Below are 24,696 nucleotides of genomic sequence, written 5' to 3' on the forward strand. Positions count from 1 at the left end.
GAAAGAAGCTCTTGCAAGCTGCGGGGCAGTGAGGCATCTTACATTTTACTTCTGAGGCATCCCATCCATAATCAAGATTGGTCACAAGCCCTTGATCTGTACCTTCACCATTACAAGGTCAGAAAGAACCACAGGTTGGGAAAGGTACAAATACCGAATACAGTATGTACCACGTCACATAATGTACTAGTTGATTATCTTTCTCGTGTACCTGTAGACTGTGCCACAACTGATGAACACTGAGAAGATGTGGTATTAAATGTAAAACTCACAAGTATAAGCCAGGATGGGTGGCAAGAGGGCATGAAGAGTGACAATGAAGTGAAAATACTTACTGAACTCAAAATTTAAGAGGCGTGGCCTGAGGACCGCAGTGATACTTCAGTCAACATGTCTACATTTTGGGAGCTTAGTTTTGAATAGAGTATCTTAAAAGGAACTGTGTGCCATGGGGAGAAGCAAATTCCACCAGAAAGATGAGAGAAAAGTAACCGATCTTGCGTTTGAGGGTCATTTAGGGCGTAGTCTTACTAAGAACAAAATGCACTCTGAATACTGCTTGCCTGGGATGGATGCGATGGTGAAAGCAAAGATGAGAGTACACCAAAAATGTATGAAGAGTAACAAAACCTACCAAATCAGAAAACCACCTCTGTCACCTGTAGAAGTTCCAGACACACCATGGAAAAGCTGGCTTTAGACATCATTGGTCTTCTTGATTTAAAAGTGTTACTGGAGCGTTTTATACTTGCATTAGTGGACTATCACCCATATTGGGTCACAGTGCGAGGTGTACAACAAATTAACATGACAATCTTAATAAGTTTTCTTAAGGACACCTTCTGTGATAAAGGGGCACTGAATGTTCTGGTTACAGACAATGGGGAACAATTTACCTCTGACCTGATAAGAGAGCTCCTTGAAGAGCTTTCCATCGAACACTATAAAACTGACCCGTACTGCCTGCGTGCTAATGGATTGGATGAGAGAATGAACAGGATGGTGAAGGACTGTTTGTGAAGAGCATAAGTAATGGGGGTACCGGCTAATCTAGCACTATAAGAAATTAACTGGGCATATCTTACAACACATAATAGCATCATAGGGCTCCTTTTATACTGTTAAAAGGAAGAAATCCTAGAACAAACAGCACAGCTTTGTGGGAGAAAAGAACAAAGACAATTATGGTGGACACGGCTAAAGAGTTAGAATTACTTCTATAAAGGCAGATATGATGTAGCAAACCATGTGAAAACACATACTTTTGGTGTTGGGCATTTCCAATCAAAAAAAGGATAGGAGGGTCTAAGCTCTCTTCTCCTATTAGAATTATCCATGTTGTAAAAAAATGTGTAACCTAGGAAAATGGACAGATGTGGGCAAGATTCTTCTGTATACCCCAAGAAATTCCAACGTACAGCATAATGGTAACCAGCGTTCAGAGACTGAGAAAGGAATAAAACTAGGTATCCATTAGAGAGCACGAAGAGTATGTTCCGCCTCCAAGTGACAGAAAGATTTTGTGTTTACTCAATCGCCTTACCTCGTGTGTCCTTCCTGCAGCATTCGTATAGTTTAGTCCACTGCTGGGTTGCACAGCATGCTTGTTAACATGCATGCTTGTGCTCACAGTCATTTCTTGTGGCTCTCCCCTTAAAACACTCGAAATTGGTAAATCCTTTATGTAAAACAGGAATCCTCAAAGCGAAAGCAGCTCTCCCAGCACAGCGCGAAAGCAGTTACTACAATATTCACTGCACTCGGGAAAAAAACCATAATGCTTTACAGAGCATTATTTTTACAAAACATTTTTGCTCATAGCTCAGCCTGTGGTGGTCCTAGGACAAAAGGGATACCACCGAAACGTTCAGCATGACACACACTTTCTTAGTTTAGTGGGTACCCCAAAATAATAATCCTTCCCACCAGTTAGTGTCTTTTTAAGCTCTCAAGGATGGAACTTTTGTTTTACAGCTCAGAGTAGTTAATGTTTTAAGGGCCTTGTTTGTAATATTGTTGCAGTAGGCCTGCCAGCCTTGAAAATGTGTAATGCATTATGCCCTCTAAGGGCTAAATATATGGTTACAGTGCATTACTTTCTGCTATTTTCTTTTTGTGCGGTTATTCCCGCTAGAGGCTAGCTATATAGTTACATGACCATGTTTCTTACAAATTATATTTTCATTGTGGTGTCCTCTTGGGGCTGATCTAAGCATTACAGTCATATCAAGATACTAAAATATTTGTGGCACGGAAACTTGCCCCATAATGCTTTGCAGGGCATTACTTTAACAAAACATTTCTGCTCATAAGTCAGACTGTGGTGGTCCTAGTACAAAGGACCACCTTCAAAACACTGACCACAATGTGCCCTTTCTGTCTACATCATTTCTGGGGCCTCACACTATGTTAGTGGGGACTCTAAAATAATAACCCCTACCACCATTCATTATCTTCTGGAAGAAGTTATGTCAATGTCCTACAGTAGGTATTCAATCAAGGTCACTCAAATGGAACTCATGATATTGCTGAAGTGAACTTTGCTATAGAATTCTACAAGACCCAGACAAGTAGAAGACGACTTTGTACTGAAAGGGAGAAAAGGGATCAGCAGAAGCTGTTCATTTATGTTAATATTAAGTTTAATATTGGTCACTTCACCTTGCAGCTCTCAATGCTGTTTGAATGATCCAAGCCTTTTTCAAAAGCCTGACCAATAATTAAACCAGCTGAAAGTGGACCCTGGCGTACAACTACATGTGGTTATAAGCAACTGATGAAGCAGATTTAAAACAAAAAAAGGTTTAAACTTTGGAATTCTGTGAAACTTAGACCAGAGTAATCTTCGTGCAATATCAGCAGTCTTAAAGGATTCAGGCTTGGCACTGAAGATTGTTTAAGAGCGCTCCATGAATCTAACACTCGCCAGACAGAAACCGCTCTTGCTCAAAGCGTTATAGAGATGAGCCTCTTGGGGAACACATCCCATCCTAAGCAGAATAGGAACCACAGGTTTGTCACATCTTTGTAGATTGGACCGTATTAATAATATTGCCATTCCCCCAAAAAGCGTGGCGTAGAGACAGGTTTGACAACCGTACAGAATGTTTGTAACACAAAAGGAAAAAAAATGCAATAACTTAATAAAAATGTAGTGACGGTGGGAGCTAAATCAATGCTGCCAAGGAGGAAGCTGCACAGACAGAAAGCTGATTGTGGGTGCTCCACAAGATATCAATGAATGGAGGAAGTGGTGAGCCAAGAGGCACCTCCTATAGGCATTCACGACAAAAGTCGGCTAGAGTTGACCTGTTGACAACTGCGATACACCCACTTTCTCTCAGTTGATATGTGTGGTCAAAGCCGAGATAATTCAAAGAGATAAGCCACGGGGTCCTGGTCTTCCAGCCGCAGACCTCCAGACTTCTGCTTTTGACGACTACCCGAGCCCCCCTCGGTCCCCAGACTGAACTAACTATGGAGGTGGCTTTTAATAGTCACCAAACTGTACAATATAAATCAGCAATCCACCTGGAGGCTTATCCAAGAAGCAACGCCTTTTATAATGGAACTTTTTCGAATTTTAAAAGTTAGATGACTTCCAAAATATAAATACCTTTTAGGACTTCGTCTCCAAAACAACAGAAGCTCTGCTCACTCTTGTACCCAAATCACACCTACATTGTTGCACCCCCTGACAGGACTGTAATATTCAGACTCTTAAGATGTTAGTCATTCTACTTTATGGAGTATTCATACATAGTTACACCAAACAATACAAGCAAGCTGCACACCGTGCAGTGAAAAAACAAGCATTTGCAATGCAACCAGTCTCGCGTTTGCTTGAGCTAGAGCAATTAGCATTGTAAACTCCTAACCAGACTTTTCTTGCCACACAAATTGAAAAAGAAAATAAAACAGTTTTACATAACTAACTGGACTTTTCTTGCCATATAAACTGAAAAGTAAAAGTTTCACATAAGCGAGCTGACGGCCGCCATCAGTGCAAAGCAGACACACAAAGGGAAATAAAGTTCACTCCTAGTGAAATCTATCGACAAAAGTGCAATTATCCGTGTAACTGGCAAAAGTGCAATTAACTATGTAACAGGGTCGATGTCATGCAAATCGCTCGACTACTACCCAGCGACATTGCGCTGTGAAAAAAGAGAAAAAGTAGTCCAGAAACCAGACGGAAAAAGTGGAGCCTCGTATGTTTTCAGTACTGCGCTCGAGGAGGGCTAAACACCGGAAAAGGCATGACTTATGCATGCCTTTCACTAATGAAAGCAAGCAGATTATAAAAAGGCAAGCCCACGAACCAATGAAAGAAACTGACGTGACATGGGCATGGTTAGAAGCCCAAAGAGAGATTACAACAAGGGACGGAGCGCTTTGCGCTTACCCGTAAAAAGGTGCAGGTTGGGAGCCAACAACACGAAAGAAGACAAGAGCCCAGGACTATGTGTAACAAAGGCAACAAAAAACAGCCATCTCACTACTGAATCCAGCTCTCGTGCGAGTACAAATCAAGCCCAAGCGGGATCTCAAACAAGAAGAGAGAAAAAAGGAAGCAGAGTACCGGGCTTCCAACACACCTTTGTCGTAGAGCATCCTACCCAGACTGAGAATCCCTTCTATCGAAAGCACGCAGATAACCAACTTGATGATAACAGGTATCAGTAATGCCCATTAGGGGCACTGCAACCAGTTCCCAGTATTAGCTGGTAGCAAATCAAAGCCAGTTTCTGGTATGTGCAGAGCAACACATTGTCTCTTGATTTGCACAGTTTTCATTAAACCAATGTACACAACAGGTACCAATGTGTCTTGTTAGGACACCTTGGCCAGCTCCTGATACACACAACTCACACATCAAGGTTCAGATCAAACACACACCCAGACAGCACATCATGACCACTCACCACTGTCAGTGTGTATTATGTTAATTTAACAGGACATTAAGGGCCATATGTACGAACACTTTTTCCCCATAAACACAGAATGAGCAAAACTATTTGGTATATCTGGCCCTTAATTACTATTACATCAAATTAGAACAATTGTGACAATTTACCATTGTGCCATCCTGATATTTGGACATTATACACAATCATTTGCCATTATGCCCAGTTAGCATGTCATGCCCCATGTTCCATTATGCTCATTTGGCACACGATTACCAGGTTTCATAATTTCCTTTCAGAACATCATGACCTGCTGACATTATGCCCAGTTCGAGTATTGTAGCCTTCTACTATCCCCCGAATATTAATATTATGATCATTTTTTTTAATGCACAGATAGTGCATCACTGACCGCTATCAGGGTCACCCAGCGCATCATGAGCATTCAGTGTTTTGTTCCGTTTTATGTTATGTGATGCTGTGTTGTATCTTATATGGTGTGATGTCTTATGTTAATTTGTAGAACCCACTATCACCGAAGAGGGCATCCTGGCGCTAAGTAGGTGTGACTCTAGCCAAACCTGGGGCCTAGTGGGACTACTCGAAGAGCTAGGTCTTCAGCTTCTTGTGGAGTTCACACATTCAGTAAAAGACTCCTGTGTGTAGCAGCAGGTGGTTCCATGCTCTAGGCGCTATATAGGAGAAGGCGTGACCATCGGATCTGGTGTTTCGTATACTTGGGATGTGTGCTAAAAGGAGTCTGGATGAGACGAGGTGTCTGGAAGAATTGTGAAAGAAGGTGCGACTTGACGTATGTTGGGCCAGTGTTATATAGTGTGTTGAAAGTGTGGGTGAGGAGTTTGAATTGTGCTTATTTGTGTATTGGGAGGCAGTGGAGCTCCTTCAGGTACTGTGATGTGAGTGGAGCGCAGGAGGCTGACAGTGATTCTGGCCACTGAATGGTCTGCAGCCTTCTGGTGAGTTTTTTGTTCATCTCAGCAAACAGGATCTTCCCGTAATCCAGCTTGCTTGTGATGAGAGCATGAGTGACAGTTTTCTGGGTGCTGACTGGAAGTCATCAGTGACACGTTCCATCATGTCCAATTAAAAAACCATGGTCATATTTTCTTATGCTAAACAAGCACACCATACCCAGTGGCCATTAAGTTCAAATAATAAATAATGCTGAATTTCCATTATGGGCAGATTGCAAATCATGACCGATTGTGAATACACCCTGTTAAGTAGCACATCATCACCTTTTACACTTTCCCCCAGAACAAACATGCAGAAGGCGCTGAATATTCGCCTGACCCTCCCATGGCTCCCACTGTGACATACAGGGTTTGGGCACAAGTTTTGGCTCCTACTCAAATTGGGAAACTGACAGCACATACGAAAATGGTTGAGGGCGGTGTAAGGAAATGCCTCCTTGGCATGGTTACCCCCTGACTTTTTGCCTTTGCTGATGCTAAGTTTTGATTTGAAAGTGTGCTGAGGCCTGCTAACCAGACCCCAGCACCAGTGTTCTTTCCCTAACCTGTACTTTTGTTTCCACAATTGGCACACCCTGGCATCCAGGTAAGTCCCTTGTAACTGGTACCCCTGGTACCAAGGGCCATGATGCCAGGGAAGGTCTCTCAGGGCTGCAGCATGTCTTATGCCACCCTGGGGACCCCTCACTCAGCACAGACACACTGCTTGCCAGCTTGTGTGTGCTAGTGAGGACAAAACGACTAAGTCGAGATGGCACTCCCCTCAGGGTGCCATGCCAACCTCACACTGCCTATGAAGTATAGAAAAGTCACCCCTCTAGAAGGCCTTACAGCCCTAAGGCAGGGTGCACTATACCATAGGTGAGGGCACAAGTGCATGAGCACTATGCCCCTACAGTGTCTAAGCAAAACTTTAGACATTGTAAGTGCAGGGTAGCCATAAGAGTATATGGTCTGGGAGTCTGTCATGCACGAACTCCACAGCACCATAATGGCTACACTGAAAACTGTGAAGTTTGGTATCAAACTTCTCAGCACAATAAATGCACACTGATGCCAGTGTACATTTTATTGTAACATACACCCCAGAGGGCACCTTAGAGGTGCCCCCTGAAACCTTAACCGAATACCCGTGTAGGCTGACTGGTTTTTACAGCCTGCCACACACCAGACATGTTGCTGGCCACATGGGGAGAGTACCTTTCTCACTCTGTGGCTAGTAACAAAGCCTGTACTGGGTGGAGGTGCTTCACACCTCCCCCTGCGGGAACTGTAACACCTGGTGGTGAGCCTCAAAGGCTCACCCCCTTTGTTACAGCACCACAGGGCATTCCAGCTAGTGGAGTTGCCCGCCCCCTCCGGCCACGGCTCCACTTTTGGCGGCAAGGCCGGAGGAGATAATGAGAAAAACAAGGAGGAGTCACTGGCCAGTCAGGACAGCCCCTAAGGTGTCCTGATCTGAGGTGACTAACTTTTAGAAATCCTCCATCTTGCAGATGGAGGATTCCCCCAATAGGATTAGGGATGTGCCCCCCTCCCCTCAGGGAGGAGGTACAAAGAGGGTGTAGCCACCCTCAGGGCTAGTAGCCATTGGCTACTAACCCCCCCAGACCAAAACACACCCCTAAATTCAGTATTTAGGGGCTCCCCAGAACCTAGGAACGCAGATTCCTGCAACCTAAGAAGAAGAGGACTGCTAAGCTGAAAACCCCTGCAGAGAAGACGGAGAGACCAACTGCTTTGGCCCCAGCTCCACCGGCTGGTCTCCCCACTTCTAAAGACACTGCTCCAGCGACGCTTTCCACAGGAACCAGCGACCTCTGAATCCTCAGAGGACTGCCCTGCATCTAGAAGGACGAAGAACTCCCGAGGACAGCGGCTCTGTTCACCCAAGACTGCGACTTTGCTACAAAGAAGCAACTTTGAAACAACTTGCGTTTCCCGCCGGAAGCGTGAGACTTGACACTCTGCACCCGACGCCCCCGGCTCGACTTGTGGAGAACAATCACTTCAGGGAGGACTCCCCGGCGACTGCGAGACTGTGAGTAGCCAGAGTTGCCCCCCACTGAGCCCTCACTTCAACGCCTGCAGAGGGAATCCCGAGGCTCCCCCTGACCGCGACTGCCTGCTTCTAAGATCCGACGCCTGGTAAAGACTCTGCACCCGCAGCCCCCAGGGCCTGAAGGATCCGACCTCCAGTGCAGGAGTGACCCCCAGGTGGCCCTCTCCCTTGCCCAGGTGGTGGCTACCCCGAGGAGCCCCCCCCTTGCCTGCCTGCATCGCTGAAGAGACCCCTTGGTCTCCCATTGAAACCTATTGAGAACCCGACGCGTGTTTGCACACTGCACCCGGCCGCCCCGTGCTGCTGAGGGTGTACTTTCTGTGTGGACTTGTGTCCCCCCCCGGTGCCCTACAGATCCCCCCTGGTCTGCCCTCCGAAGACGCGGGTACTTACCTGCTGGCAGACTGGAACCGGGGCACCCCCTTCTCCATTGAAGCCTATGCGTTTTGGGCAACACTTTGACCTCTCCACCTGACCGTCCCTGAGCTGCTGGTGTGGTAACTTTGGGGTTGCTCTGAACCCCCAACGGTGGGCTACCTTGGAACCAAACTTGAACCCCGTAGGTGGTTTACTTACCTGCAAAAACTAACAAACTCTTACTCCCCCCAGGAACTGTTGAAAATTGCACTGTGTCTAGTTTTAAAATAGCTATATGTGATTTATGTGAAGACTGTATATGCTATTTTGCTAATTCAAAGTTCCTGAAGTACTTACCTGCAATACCTTTCAAATGAGATATTACATGTAAAATTGGAACCTGTGGTTCTTAAAATAAACTAAGAAAATATATTTTTCTATACAAAAACCTATTGGCCTGGAATTATCTTTGAGTGTGTGTTCCTCATTTATTGCCTGTGTGTATGTACAACAAATGCTTAACACTACTCCTTTGATAAGCCTACTGCTCGACCACACTACCACAAAACAGAGCATTAGTATTATCTCTTTTTGCCACTATCTTACCTCTAAGGGGAACCCTTGGACTCTGTGCATACTATTCCTTACTTTGAAATAGTGCATACAGAGCCAACTTCCTACAGGCGGGAACTAGAGGAGGGGAGATCCCTCCCTGAGGGAGTCTGGCTGCAGCTTTTACTGGAAGGCAGCAGCAGGCACAGGCGCACACACACCAGTGGTTTAGGTTTGAGGCGATGATGCATTTCAGTGACAGCAGGACAACAAACAAGCAACTGTTCATGCAGCGGGCCTCTATCATCAGTCAGAGCCTGCTAAAGCTTCACCGTTTTCAATGGAGTCGTCAAGAGTCACATGATCTAATTAGAACTGCAATAAAAATCACTATGAATCCCACAAAATCTTTAATAAATTAAATAGGTCTGACTTTGGATGGTGTTACGTTCTAACTCTAATTTTAGAGTGAATATTTTTCGAAAAGATGATTTTACAACATTGCAATCACACTATTTAAAATATAGAATACATAATCAAATTAATAGGCAACCCTATAATAATTTGCAAAATAGAAATGGACCCAAAATACTACAGTTTCTTTGCTTGGACAATTAAATTCATGGCTGTTGCACAATTTCCAAGCCCAATACAGATCAGAGAACAAACTTTGGTTGAGTAAACAAAGGGTAATCTGACTGTAACTGGCCCAGCTCCCAAAGACTTTTGTCCTTTACCCGTGGGGGAAACCACTGAAAAGATGCTTTTAGAGTAGATCTTCCATATTGCATGAAGCAAAGAAAGCTCTCATGTGGGCGCCTGGCACTGGAGTGCCAAGAATTCACTCACTGTGCAAGAGACAGGTTTTGTTGTATTTCTGCAGTTATTCTAAATGTAGTTTTAAGTGATTACAATTATGGTCCAACAAGCACAGGCACAGTTCATGCTACGCGGCGACAAAGAGCAAACATGGCCTGAAATCGAAAAGGTTTAAAGATGGGGTGACGCCAGACTTCTGCACTCACATACTTCGTATATTCACTGGCACATACCTGTAAATCTCCTCAATAAATCCAGGAATCTGCTCCCAAAGGCCTTTGATCTCCAGATCCCCCAGATGAGCTCCCCACCCTAGAGTGGAAGCATCCGTTATGACCGTGGCCACTGGTGGCGACTGCGCGAACTGCTTTCCTTGTGAAAGATTGTTGCTCGCAATCCACCACTTCAAGTCCACAGCAGCATCTCTGGAGATCTTGACAGCACCTTCTAGATCTCCTTTGTGTTGAGACCACTGCCTTCGGAGGCACCACTGAAGAGCCCTCATGTGCCAGCGAGCATGCGTGACCAACAGAATGCAGGAGAGAAACAGACCGAGCAGACAAAGGACCTTGAGGACTGAAACTACCGCTCCACTTCGAAACATTGGAACCAATTCCTGAATATCTTGAATCCGCTGAGGCGGAGGAAAGGCTCGACTCAATGTTGTATCCAGTACTGCCCCTATGCACAGGAGGCGCTGAGAGGGCTCCAGGTGAGATTTGGGCTCGTTCACCGAAAAGCCCAGGTCGAACAACAACTGAGTCGTTGACTGCAGATGATGCAACACAAGCTCCGGAGACTTGGCTTTGATCAACCAGTCGTCCAAGTAAGGGAATACTGCTATCCCCTTCCTTCTGAGCTCTGCCGCAACCACCGACATCACCTTCGTGAAGACTCGAGGTGCTGAAGTAAGACCAAACGGAAGGACCGCAAACTGATAGTGCTGCGATCCTACGACAAACCGGAGATACTTCCTGTGCGACTTGAGTATCGGGATATGAAAGTAAGCATCCTGCAAGTCGACAGACACCATCCAATCTTCCTTGTTCAACGCCAAAAGCACCTGAGCTAGGGTCAGCATCTTGAACTTTTCCTGTTTGAGGAACCAATTCAAGATCCTCAGATCCAGGATTGGTCTCAACCGACCATCCTTCTTGGGAATCAGGAAATACCTTGAGTAACAACCTCGACCCCTTTCCTGCTCTGGGACCAACTCCACCGCGCCCTTTGAAAGGAGGACTTGTACCTCCTGTTCTAGCAACAAGAGGTGTTCTTCTGAACAATAAGATGGGCGAGGCGGGATTGGGGACGGGAACTCCCGAAATGGAAGGGTGTAGCCTTTTCCCACAATACTGAGAATGCAAGTGTCCGTTGTAATAGTCTTCCACTTGCGGAGAAAATGCCGTAATCTTCCCCCTACAGGAGAGGAGTGAGTGGGAAATGGTGGAAGCCTAAGGCTGCTTTCCCTGCTGCACCCCTCCAGAGGACGAGGAAGAGTCAGAGTGCTGCTGAGAGGCTCCTCTGGTACGGGCCCTACCTCTCCCTCTAAAAGATCTATAGGGATGGGAAGAGGCAGGTTGCTGGAATCTCCCCCGAAAGGAAGAGGAGGAAGAGCCACGCCCAAATCCACGAAACCTCCTGAAAAATCTGGAAGAGGCAGAGGAAGAAGGAGCTTGGAGCCCTAACGATTTGGCTGTGGCCCTGCTCTCCTTAAATCGCTCCAAGGCCGAATCTGCCTTGGCCCCAAACAGTTTGTCCCCATCAAACGGGAGGTCCATCCGCAGAAAACCCCGAATTACGGAGCCAGGCCTGTCTCCTTGCCACCACAGCTGTGCCCATCGCCCTAGCCACTGAGTCGGTCGTGTCCTGCCCAGACTGAATAATCTGGGTCACGGCAGCCTGGGCGTCCGAAACAACATCCAAAAGACCCTGGGGAAGCTCCGTAAATGATGACGAAATGTCATCCATAAGAGCATGGATGTATCTCCCCAGAATGCAAGTTGCATTGGTGGCCTTCAACGCCAGACTGCAGGATGAAAAAAAATTCTTGGACTGCCCATCCACCGTCAGGAAAGATCCAGGCACTGATTTTGATGAACAGGAGGCTTGCACCACCAAGCTCTCCGGTGTAGGGTGTCTAGAAAGAAAGCCAGGGTCAGATGGCGCAGCTCGATACCTCCTGGCCACAGCCCTATGAACCGCTGAGGAAGATACTGGCCTCTTCCACACCTCTAGCACCGGATCAAGCAAAGCCTCATTAAACGGCAAGAGAGGCTCCGCTGCAGCAGAGGCCGGATGTAGCACCTCCGTTAGAAGATTCTGCTTCGCCTCTGCCACCGGCAAAGGCAGGTCCAGAAAGTTAGCTGCCTTCCGTACTACAGCGTGAAAGGAAGCCGCCTCCTCCGTATATTCCCCTGGAGACGAAAGATCCCACTCTGGGGAAGTGTCCAGCCCACTGGCTGTATCCAGACCATGCAGTCCATCACCAGAGTCCTCCAGTTCTCCTTCCTCCAGGACTCGTTGGTACTCCTGTTCTTCCAATAGACGAAGAGCCCGTCTCCTCGAATGTAGCCTCTGCTCGATACGCGGAGTCGACATGGCCTCCGCCGAAGTCGAAGATCGGCGCCGATCCCCAGAAGCAACCGACGCCGCGTCCGGCGCCACAGGCAACTTCGACGCCGATGAAAGAGCAGGACGAAGAGAACTTGGAGCAGATGGACCCACCGGAGTCACAGGACGAAATCCCGACGTCGACGGGATGGAAATCTCCGGGGCCAATCCCTCTGAAGCCACCGGAGCGGCCACCGGCGCCGACACCGGCGCCGAGCCCACGTTCCCAAAAGGGAGAAAGGGCATAAAGGGTGCCGGCCGTAGAGGCGCAGGATCAACCAATGAAAAGGCCAAAGGACCAGCCGGAGCACCCCCTGAAGCCATCTGTTGGAAGATGGTATACATCGCATTTAGGAATGCGGTACTATCGGCTCCAGGGGTGGGAAAAGCCGGATACTGGGGAGCCTGTATCGAAGGCGACCCTGACGCCGGCCTCGACGTCTGCGACGCCGGAGACAACACAAGAGGCTGCATCACCTCAATCACCGACGCCTGCCCAGGTGAAGTCGGTGACGCCGGAGAGGGCAACGGCGTCGACGGATGCGGCGTGACCGTGGGACTGACCTCCCAAGTCCTCCGGCGCCGATCCGAAGGCGACCTGGAACAAGTCTCCTTGCTTGAACGGCGCCGTGAATCTCTACGGCGCCGGGAGTCTCGATGACGCCGATGCCTTGGCGAAGAAGACTTCTTGTGATGCTTTTCTTTCTTCGACTTCGCCATAAACAACTTAGCCTCACGTTCCTTGAGGGCCTTCGGATTCATGTGCTGGCATGAATCGCAAGTTGAGACGTCGTGGTCGGAGCTCAAACACCAAAGGCAGTCGGAGTGAGGATCTGTAACTGACATCTTGCCCCCCCACTCTCGACAAGGCTTGAAACCCGACTTTCTCTGCAACATTATTACTGCAGAAAAGGACTACGCAGCAAAAAATACACTGTAACCACAAAAGTAACAGTTGCTCCCTCGAAGATAACCGTTTCGAATGCACGGAAAAAAGGGAACTGACGTCGGCACGTCGTCGAGGACCTCTTATTGCCTGTACGACGTCAGACGGCGTCGCGTGGGCTAGAGTGACGTCCTCGTCGACGTGCAGAGACTAGGAAGAAGATTTCCGTCGAATGCTGGCGCCATGGGAGTATTCATGAGGTGAGGAATCCACAGGTAGTTGTATCCATCAGAAACTCCTGTTATAGATTTATACAAGTTAATAGAATTTACAGCAACCGTTCAAGATGCTAACCTCTCTCCGGGGGGCAGGCAATGGCCTAGGAAGCTTGGACAGCTTCTTGAAAGACTTTGGGAGAAGGGCCATATTACAAACTGGCCATTGACTTGGTACTAAGGATTGCAGAGTGCTGTACTATCTACAGCTTTGAGAAGTGGCATGCATTGGGAAGCAAACGTGGTAAAATACCTTGTGGTTCGCATCTATCGAATACTTCCTCAGCTCTTGGAGGGCAATGTGGGTGCTGCGGTGACAGCCTTTCGGATGAGTGTGGTGTTTGTAAGACCCTACTCCTCTCAGTAGTGGGTTGTATAGCCGTAGCCAAAATTGTGGCGCTACCTCGCCTTTTATACTATTCTGCGGTCTTCCCAGTAGTCTTAACACGTGGCACGTTTCGGGAGTTGTACTCAATACTAATAGACTTAATCTGGAACAAGGGCAGGCGACGTGTTGTGTTGGCCAAACTGAAGTGAACAACCACAGACTGAGGGATGAATGCCCAACTTCGAAGCCTACTATATGGTGCCCCAGTTACAGTGGTGCATAGGCTGGCTCCCGGACAGGGAGCACGGGGGATGCTGAACTTGCCGTACCCCCGTGGCCTACCACTGTTATGGTCCCTTTTGCTGAGCCAGAGGCGGGCCTCCTATGTGGGGCGTTATGACCTCTTGGTGATCATAGCCTGCTGGATGAGGGTACTTTGGCAGGTGCGACAACGGGCACCATGTACTCCGGGCCTCCTGCATCCGGGACCTTATAGTGCAACTTGCCGAAAGAGCGCTGCCGGACTGGGAAGTAGCAGGATTGGATACAGTGGGTGCACTGTACCTGGCTGTGAGATACGCCTCTTTCATGAGCTGTGTACAGAATTCAATCTCCCAGCACGCCAGTTTCTTCTATATGGCTCACTGACTATGGCAATGCGTAGAATCTGAGTGAGGCAGGACTCGGGCCCACAGCTGCTCTACAGCTGTCAATTCCTCTGTGATCTTGCTTACATGTACCAGCTGATTACAGGACTGTACGGGGCGTTGTGTGCAGACATACCCCTGACATTGCTATGCAACAGATGGGAAGCGGACCTGGGCTCCCCTATGACTGATGGAGCACGGGCTAAGATGTGGGAAGTTGCGCCCAGAATATCCCTCAATGCCCATTTCCAACTTATACATTTTTATATTTTACAACAGGCATACCTCATGCCCCTAAAGCTCAGTGTCTATTTCCCGCCGATGCTGCCCGACTGCCCCCCACTGTCAAGATGCTAATGGGGATCTTCTCCACATGCTTTGGAGCTGCCCACAATTGGCCTCTGTTAGGTACTGGGTTTCTGGTTGGCAAAGGCATGTACTCTGTCCAATCAGGAACCACAATTCTAGTCAGGGTAAGTCACGACACACGCCAAATTAACCTGTACTCACTCCCTGGTAGCTTGCCACAGAGCAGTCAGGCTTGACTTAAGAAGCAATGTGTTACAGTAAAATGGTGAAAAAACACGATACAAAAAGATACCACACTTGGTTAGAAAAGTAGAACTTAACAAGACCAAAACAACAAAAATTCAATGAGTATAAATCGAGATATGCATTTTTAAAGAATAAACTTAGTTGCAGTTCCTAAAAGAATAAAGCACCAACAGGGGCTATCAGGTCGTGCTAGAAAGGGTCAAATCTGAAAAGTCAGGCCAACCGTGATGAAGCACGGATTGGATAGAGGGACCAGCCTTGGCCCGCTTAAAACAGTACCTTGGTTCAGAATTGCATCAACCTCAAAAACAAGATATGAGGAGCCAAGGAGGAGATGCATTGGTGTCGATCCCGCAGGCGTAGGTGCTGCATCGGCTCAGAACTGCGCAAAGTCGGAGAAGCGACGGGAAGTGAGGCAATGCGTCACTCAGTCTGCAATGCAGTGCTACTGATTTCACAGCAAGGGCGATGGGGTGTCCTCAATCCTCGCAGCAGGGGCGATGTGTCGGCATCGATGGAGCTGCGCCTGTTCTGATCTGCGCAACTGCGTTGATGCACAGGTTGCGGCCATTGCAGCACTTTATACCCATTTCCAACAGCCCAGGACCAGATTGCCACAGGTCAAGACATGTAAGCAGGCAAAGTCCAGGCACTGTTGTCCCTGAGACTTCAGAAGACAAGGATGCAAGCTAGCAAGCCCATGGAGTTACTTTGGATCTGGGTTGGAGCAATTCAGCTCCAGTCCTTCCCACTACCAGGCAAGGAGGGCAGCAGATCAGCACAGGAGCGAAGGAGTCCATCACAGTAACACTCCTTTTAGCAGCACAGCAGTCCTCCTTCCTGATAGAGTATCCACAGGTGCAGAAGTGTACTGAGTAGGAAGTGCCAGAAGTCCAGTTCCTATACCCAGTGGTGCCTTTGAAGTTGGAGGGACTTCAAAGAGTTCCGGCCCTGGCTCCACACTCATAACATGCAAACCTTTGTGTGGGATCAGGGCACAACCCATTATGGTGTGTCAGCTCCTCCCTCCCATCCTGCCCAGGATGGCCCATCAGGCGGTTGATGGCCCATCAGTCACGCCTACGCTCCCATTGTGTGTGGCTGTACAGAGGGAATGCAGAAGCTCAGCTGCCAGCCCACCCCAGACGTGTTTTGGAGACAGGCAGAAGGCACCAAATTGCTACCGTAAGAAAATGCCAACTTTTAAAAGTGGCATTTTCAGAAATACAATTTAAAATCCAACTTCACTGTAAATTGTGTTTTTAAATTGTGATTACAGAGACATCAAACTTAGTCGTCCCATCTCGTCCCAATTGGAAATTACACTTATAAAATGCAATAAGGTAATCCCAATGTTATCCTAAGAGAAAAATAGGCCCTGAAATGAAAAAACGAATTTAAAAGTTTTTCACTACTAGGACATGTACAACTTAAAAGTATTAAAAGTACATGTCATACTTTTTAAATACACAGCACCCAGCCCTTGGGCTGCCCTTGGGCTGACCCAAGGGCTGGGTCCTGTCACTTTAGGGGTGACATATGTATTATAAAGGAAGGTTTGGGCCTGGCAAGAGGGTTAACTTGCCAGGTCGACACAGCAGTTTAAAACTGCACACAGGTTCTGCAATGGCAGACCTGAGACATGTTTGAAGTGCTACTAAAGTTGGTGGCAGAATCCGTGCTGCAGGCCCAGTAGTGGAATTTAATTTACAGTCCTTGGACACAGGTAGTGTACTTTACCAGGTACTTATAAGTAAATTAAATATGCCAACTGCGGATATGCTATGTTTTAGGCAGAGAGCACACACAGTTTACCACTGGTAGCAGCAGTAGAGCGCCCAGAGTCCTAAAGCCAACAAAAAACTAATTCAACAAAAAACAAATTCAGCAAAAAAGAGAAGGAGGAAGGCTAAATGTTTGGGGAGGACCGTGCAGAAAGGGCCAGGTCTCGGGTGGTGCACCAACTGGTAGAGGTTATGGATCGTACCTTGACCCCCACACCCAGTTCTGTCACCTGGGTCTCTATCCCGACCTACTAAACATTAAGTCACCACCCAATTTATTGACCTGGGCCTGACACTAGCCAAAAAAAGGATCATGATGCACTGGAAACACACTGTGAGACCCAGGGCTGAGGGCCGGAGAGGGGATATGTTGCGCTGGGCAGCATGAGCATTGCTCCGAGAGGTGCATCAGGGCAGGAGGCCACTAGAGTTTGAGCATACCTGAGACACGATACTGGCTGACCTGCAAGGGGACAAGACTGAGGAGGATGACACTATCTCTGTATAGATGATCCACCAATGAGCTGCCGTAGGTACTTTGAAGAGTATTCACTGGGAATAGAGGGCAGCGCGGTCCCACTACTGGCTAGTGCCCTTAACGCTTACTCAGTGGTCAACAGAAGGGAGGTTGCAGGGTGGACGTGGAGGATTGCAACACTTTTTGATTGAACCGTTCTCTGACTCGGGTGGGGCGTTTGGGGGGGGTGGGGAGAGCAGACATCGCATGGGGGAAGGAAAGATGGGCCTCTTTTAAAATGCACCTGTTCCGAACTTAATACAAGACTTCTCTTGTACTTTTGTGGTAGATGTTCAAGCAGGCCGTTCACAGTATGAGCTACCTTGCTCTATAAAAGTATGCCATGTTTGTTTTTTCCCCTTTTCTACTATGAAGGTTACTATGTCTCGCTCCTTACTGGGATATGTCCTACAGTGCTCTTAGGATGCAAATGTTCATTTCATGCTGTTATGTGTGTATTATTGGGCACACCTAGAGCCCTACTGTATGTTTATGATACTAATAAAGGTCTGTTTAAAGAAAAAAAAGAAGCAAGCAAATGAGATTGACAAGAAAGCCAATCAGTAATAAGGGGAAGGACTCAAAGTCCACTGTAAGTATTGGTCCTGTCAGCAATAGGTCTTTAACTGCAGACAAACAACTGACACATTTAACTGGATAGTAGGTGTGTGTTCTGGAGAAAATAAGGCATTTATTAGAATGAAGAAAGCAAAAGGGTGATTGAAACCAAAAGGTACCATAACCAGGTGGTGAGCATCAATAACATTTGTGACAACGTGAAACAGGAGGCAGAGAGAATCTCAAGTGGGTTAAGCATATGAGAACTGTCGAGAAACCCAGGGCCCACAATGCTCACAATGTAACCATTACTTCAAGACAGTCTCTCAGGGGGAATTAGAATGAATATGCAACATGGCAATCAATCAGCCCAAAGATGGAAGCAGGTGGAATGCATCACTGGGCCCTGCATGAAAGCCACATGGTACGTTTGGCCTGTGTGTGGATATGGGTAATCTAATTGGGTACTTCTGGACAGAATGCCACTCTCTGCTCAACGTCAATGAGATTTCAGCTGTTAAAAGGTACAATGTTGTTTTCCAACGTCTACAACCACAAGCAGATATTGGTGAGGGACCCCCATGAGGTCCCTCTCTGGTGTCTGGGCTCCAAACAACTCTGATTGATGTAATAAGTGTGCGAAGATGAGCCCAAAGGCCATCATCTACCGCAAGGCTAAACTGTAGGTTGCTCATCACATTCAGAATGCAGCTTGGAAAAGTTACTTCACACATGAGAAGATGAACAAATGTGAAATCTATGGCAGCACATCTGGGAAAGCATTCTGCACGAGTGGTGGTCGAACACCACATCCATTCAGGCATCACTGGTTAGATTTTTTCCCGGTTATTTCTTTGAGACACAGATTTAAACAGGAGCTTCCCTATTTAACATTAGCTTACATAGTTATCCATCAGCGGCACACATGAACTTAAATATTATGAGGAGAGACAAAAGCCAGGGTTTATAGAGAGTTAGGATAAACTAGGATAATGATAGATGTGTCTCAAATGCAACCACCGCCTGTCAAGGAGCTTTAACCCATCCAAATAGGAACGAATTTGGATTTGTCCCAGAATATACACGTTCTACAGATTCAACTTCAAGCAGGTGGGTCTTCAGTGCCGACGCCCTGAATAAAATACTGAAGCATAGTTACCATGGAGATGATGCGTCTGATGGCCGCCGCCGCCATGTCTTCCCCTTTGGGCTTCTCCACTAGCGTCATCCCCAGGTACTTCAGGTTAAAGACCATCCCCTCCAGCAAAGTCTCCTTAGTGTCTGTCCAGTTTTCTGGAAGCTCTAAAGAAAACAACAAAAAAAATTTTTTAATTTACACCGACATTGTTATCAACATGGAATATCAAAGATTGAGTCATATTTGATGTGAGCAGAAGCTGTAGTGACAACTTCTTCTAGAGATTTATACATTTCACAACTAAACAGAGTCTTGGGGTACAGGTTTTCCCCAAAGACACTGTAAGGCCAATACGAGGGTACGTAACCAGCAAATAATAGCTTTTAGATGACTAGAAGCATGTGTTTACAGGGTCTGCGAAGACGCATGCTAATCTTTCCCTCTACAATAATTTGGTACCCAGATTGCAACTACAATTCCTTTCTCAGCTTGTTGTCTTTGGTAAACCATTTGGAGTCAGTTCTTGGGCATCCAATGGAGAATGCCAACCCACGACGGATCTCGATTTCTTAAAAACACTTGTTCAAGGACATGACTGTGCCCGCTTCTGAGTAGTATGGATATGGTGTTTGTACAGCACAAACCTAACCTAAGGCAACACTTTACAGACTCAAAGCCAAGCATACAATCAACAACTGAGCGGAGAGGGAGTTGGTTTGTGGACAGTTACTGCCTCTTTACAGAGTGTTCTTTAAAGAGGTTGGTTTTTCAAAATTTCCTAAACTGGAGCACAATTGGGTGGTCCTGATGGATAGGGGGCTATTGTTTAAGATCATAGGTGTGTAGATGGAAAGGGCGCATCTTTTAAAGATTTCTTTGTTTCCAGTCTGATGGTGTCCTGCCTCGGAGTGTGCTGAGAACCATCAAAGATGCTGAGCTTGTCAGCCTCCTGGAGGGGTGATGGTCATGTCTCTGAAAATGAGGAAACTTTGTCTAATTTAATATAAAGTTTTACTAACAACTGTTAACTAACCAGCACCATGTGTCTGAGCTGTGATGCCCACTGTGGGAGACTGGTTAGAAGAGTGGTTCCCAACATATGGTCAGGGGAGCCCTGTGGGTCCGCAAAGCCTCCTTAGGTGGTCCCCGACTGCTTAGAAAATTAACTAATATAAACAAATATAATAAAGTGTATATGAATAAAGTGGCTAAATTAACAATTGAACATTTTAAAACGCACTGTAAATGTCAAGCAATTTGAAATGGAGGCTAAAAATGATATTAATATCCTCAAATTGCTTTGTGGGGGCAGCGCAGGTGCATGAACCGGAATATAGTGTGGACGATGTGTGGCTTCAATTGAACTTAAAGCTCCAATTCCTCCTATTATTTTTGCTCCTTTATTTGTTTGCAAATTAAATAAAATGTGTTATAATTCGGGTATGTGTTTGATGGAATGTTTATTTCTGTATCTGTGTACTGTTTTGTGGTTCAAATCATCAACCATGTTTAGGTCTGGGTTCCCAGCTTCCAGTAACGACTCAGTGGGGGTGGGAGGTTTCCCTGGACGCCAATAATGATTCATTGGGGGTCCCTGGGTTCCAGTAATGATAATGTAGGGGTCCACAGAAGTTAAAAGGTTGGGAACCACTGGGTTAGAACTTAAAGCCAAGCCACCTGAAGGTCAATATTCGATCAACTGTAAAACAAACTCTGCTACAGGGCACTGAAGCGCCTGCGTATAGAAGTATTGTGCTACAACATGTAGGATGTGTGGTTGGAAGGGTGTTGCTTTTGTTTTAAGCCTATGTAGGAAGCGTTTCTATATCGTGCTCGATGACCACCGAGGTCCAGTTATTGTGTGATAGGATGCAGCGCACAGCAATGTGATGGATGAAGAAGGAGAGAGACAGACGTGTAGCTTATGCTTACCAGTATGTTGGCAGCTTTGAACACATTTTAATGGTATTTCTTATGGTCATAGTCCTTGGAGCTGGTTAGTAATTAGGGTTATCCAGTCTAAGATTTTTAGTTGAGTCCTGGCCAGCATTTTTGTCTAATTCGGCTGTTTTGGCTTTGCCAATGCTTGTTACTTCTGAGTTCTGCGCCAGCTGTACACCATTCACACAGCGCCACAAATGCTTAAATACTGCAGAATATTGAATAACAGTGGTTAAGATGTACATACCCTGGAATGGGTTGTTCTGTCTGTGGTATCTAAGCACTTACTAGTTTACAATGGCCAATATCAACGGGCACAAGCCAGTTGATCCTTTTCCTACCTGGCAGCCAAGACTTGGAACTCCCTCCCCATCCACCTCCGCCTGACCCAAGACCACCTCTCCTTCAGGAAGCAACTCAAGACTTGGCTGTTCGAGCAGTAGCGGTCCCCCCTCCCCCAGCGCCTTGAGACCCTCTGGGTGAGTAGCGCGCTATACAAATTTCTTGATTGATTGATTGAGTTGGATTTATAACGTTATTACTCTACTAGTGCTTACGTAAGCTCTAACAATGATTTTATTATATGCGAAAGTTCACTCCTATATGAAATACTGCAGCAACCAGAGATGAGCAGAGCAGCTGTGAGACCTCATGGGACATTCTCCCAGGAGAAGACTTCTGCTTGCGCAGGCGCCTGAGGGACACTTGCAGGCTCAAGCCAACCAAGGCCACTTCTGATCTGATACGGCCCACCTCTGAATGGGAGCGGGTTCACAGCAAGCTGTGAAGGGTCCATAACAGGGAAAGTACCAGAGATGCAAACAAGATCATACCACCATCAGAGGTATGATCCAGGCCCACCAGTGCCCTCACTCAGGTATGCCTCCATTGCACTCTTGTGGTCCTTAGCACTTCGAGGAGTTACAGCCTGCAGATCAGGACTAAGAGGTTAGAACACAGGCAAACTATGAAAAGGGGGCGATGGTGGGCAAGTCCTTAACATACCGCCGCACACTCCACCAGCAGACTGTCACAGAGCCCCCATGGTTTCTGCTTTTCCAAAATCAAAATGGAGTTGTGCTTTGAGTGAGCAGTAGTGAGTGCCACTCTAAAGTCAAGTCAGAGGTGAGTACCACTCTAAAGCCAAATCTCAGGTGAGTGCCACTCTAAACCTACATCTGAGGTGAGTGCCACTCTAAACCTACATCTGAGGTGAGTGCCACTCTAAAGCCAAGCCTCAGGTGGATGCCACACTAAAGCTAAAGCTGAAGTCAGTACCACTCTAAACCCAACATGAATGCTACTCGAACTTCAAGTCTGAGGTGAGTGCCCCTCTAAAGCCAAGCCTCAGGTGGGTGCCACTCTAAAGCCAAGCCTCAGGTGGGTGCCACTCAAAAGACAAGTCTGAGGTGGGTGCCACTCAAAAGACAAGTCTGAGGTGGGTGCCACTCAAAAGACAAGTCTGAGGTGGGTGCCACTCAAAAGACAAGTCTGAGGTGGGTGCCACCCAAAAGACAAGTCTGAGGTGGGTGCCACTTTAAACCTACATCTGAGGTGAGTGCTACTCTAAAGCCAAGCCTCAGGTGGATGCCACACTAAAGCTAATACTGAAGTCAGTACCACTCTAAACCAAAGTCTGAGGTGAGTACCACTCTAAACCAAAGTCTGAGGTGAGTACCACTCTAAACCCAAGTCTGAAGTCAGTACCACTCTAAACCCAAGTCTGAGATGAGTACTACTCTAAATTCAAGTCTGAGATGAGAGCTACTAGAAAGCCAAGTCTGAGGTGAATCCACTCTAAACTTAAGTCTGAGGTGAATCCACTCTTAACCCAAGTCTGAGGTGAGTACCACTCTAAACCCATGTCTGAGGTGAGTACCACTCTAAACCCATGCCGGAGGTGAGCACTACACTCAAACCCATGCCTGAGGCGAGTGCCACTCTTAACCCAAATTAGAATAACAACAAGTTTTGACTTATTAATGTCCTGGGAGTGGAGGAGGCGGCCTAAGGTTACAACTCTAGGGCTTGGATTTAGAGAGTGAAGGAGTGGAGAAGGTAGGGGCCCTAGGAGCAAAGGTTTGCCTGGCCCCTGGTCGCCTCTGAAGCAGAGCCTGTATTTGGAAATGAGGTGTGTGTCTGAGCATGTGGTAGAGGTGGGCAAACCACTGAAGGCTCGGCCAGGCTCGAGGGAGGTGCCTCCCTCGGGCCCAGTTCGGGGTCCTCTTGGACCCTCAATACAAACTGTGCAGGGGGTCCCGTGGCTTCTGCCTGCCACTAGGTTCTTATCAAACAGTTTGGGAAACTTTAAGGCAACTAACCTTATGCTAGTTTAAACAAATTGAACTAAATAATCTGGCTCACCCCAACCGCCCATGGACTTTCAACCTAAAAATAAATTGAGGCAGGGCTGATGGTGTGAGCAACCGTCTCACACCTCATGTCAGGATGTGGGGTACCCACAACTTGCCTGCAGTCTCACAGCACTAGAGTGTATGTCTGGGACTCTACATTTATCTTGGAAATGGGAGCCCTGAGTACCAATCAAAGATAATAAAAGAGGAAGATGAAATTGAGATCAAATGGCAGGTCCACGGCAAGTGATTCAAAGGGTTGTTGCTAAGAACCGGATAAATAAGGAAGAGAAGAACAAGGTGGGACAATTCCTAAAATCAGACAAGGTGGGTCCACCAAGACTATCGGAAGGTATTGGGTACCTGGGGAGTTGTCTCTGCACAGAGGAGAGAAATAGAAGAGGCACTCAAGTGGTTGAACAAGCAACACCCATCCACCTTGGCACACTCTTCTGGTGCAATGGTCTGCTGTTCGTGCTCGTGAAAAGTGAGCAGGGGCCAGATCCCTTGCAAGGTTGTGCAAGGCAATTGCCGGCTTTGTCCATGTCTTTAAATGGTTTTGAAATTGAGCAGAGGCCAAACTAGTGATTTGGGTTATCCCTAATTGTCAAGTACATATAGAATCTTCAAAATATTTGGGATGTAAATTGCACAAACAAAATGTAAAAAATGTTAAAATGTACTTACTGTTTCTTTAACATATGTACATCACTCTAATCTACTCTGCACTCTACACCACTTTACTCTATGCCATCACACTCTATGCCACTCTACGCAACTCCATTCTACCCTGCACCTCACCACTCTAAGCCACTTCACTCTACTGTGAAACAATCTACTTTACGCCACTGCATGCTGTGCCACTGCACTCTATGCCACTGCACTGTGCATCACTCCACTCTCTGCAAGTGCACTCTTCAGCACTATACTCTGCACCACTCTACACTACTCCACTCTGCACCACTGTACTCTCTGCCACGCAAGTCTACTCTGTACTGTATGCCACTGCACTACTCTACACTACTGCACTCTATTGTATGCCACTTTACTCCACTGGACTCTATGCCACTCTACTCTGCCCAACGCCACTCCATGTCACTGCACTCTCCGCCAGTATACTCTACTCTGCACTGCACCACCCTACACTTCTCCACTCTGCACCATGCTATGCCGGGAAGCAGCCTTAACGACGACTCATGATCAACGAAGTCGTGGACAACGAAAGCAGAACACGGCTTTCGTTAACCAAGACTTCCTTGTTCAGTGCCTTAACCACGCATGTGCTTAACCACTCACATGCGTGGTTAAGGCACAAAAGAAGGGAGTCTGCGAGGAGGACGATGTGATCAGGTAAGTGGGGTGGGATTGGGGCTGTTTTAGGGGCAGGGGCGGGGGTTCGGGGTATTTTTAT

General features: G+C 47.0%; 1 protein-coding gene across 2 annotated transcripts in view; it reads right to left on the reverse strand.

Moving 5' to 3' along the window:
- Positions 1 to 24,696, reverse strand: part of LOC138295339 (low density lipoprotein receptor adapter protein 1-B-like) — a 216,157-nt gene that overhangs the window by 86,522 nt on the left and 104,939 nt on the right. For both annotated transcript variants that reach the window (XM_069233570.1, XM_069233569.1), the window contains exon 2: positions 19,012 to 19,154. In XM_069233570.1, the coding sequence (XP_069089671.1) occupies positions 19,012 to 19,154 (143 nt within the window). The remainder of the gene's footprint in view (positions 1 to 19,011; positions 19,155 to 24,696) is intronic.

Source organism: Pleurodeles waltl, chromosome 5 (assembly GCF_031143425.1).
Source record: "Pleurodeles waltl isolate 20211129_DDA chromosome 5, aPleWal1.hap1.20221129, whole genome shotgun sequence".
Taxonomy (NCBI): Eukaryota; Metazoa; Chordata; class Amphibia; order Caudata; family Salamandridae; genus Pleurodeles; species Pleurodeles waltl.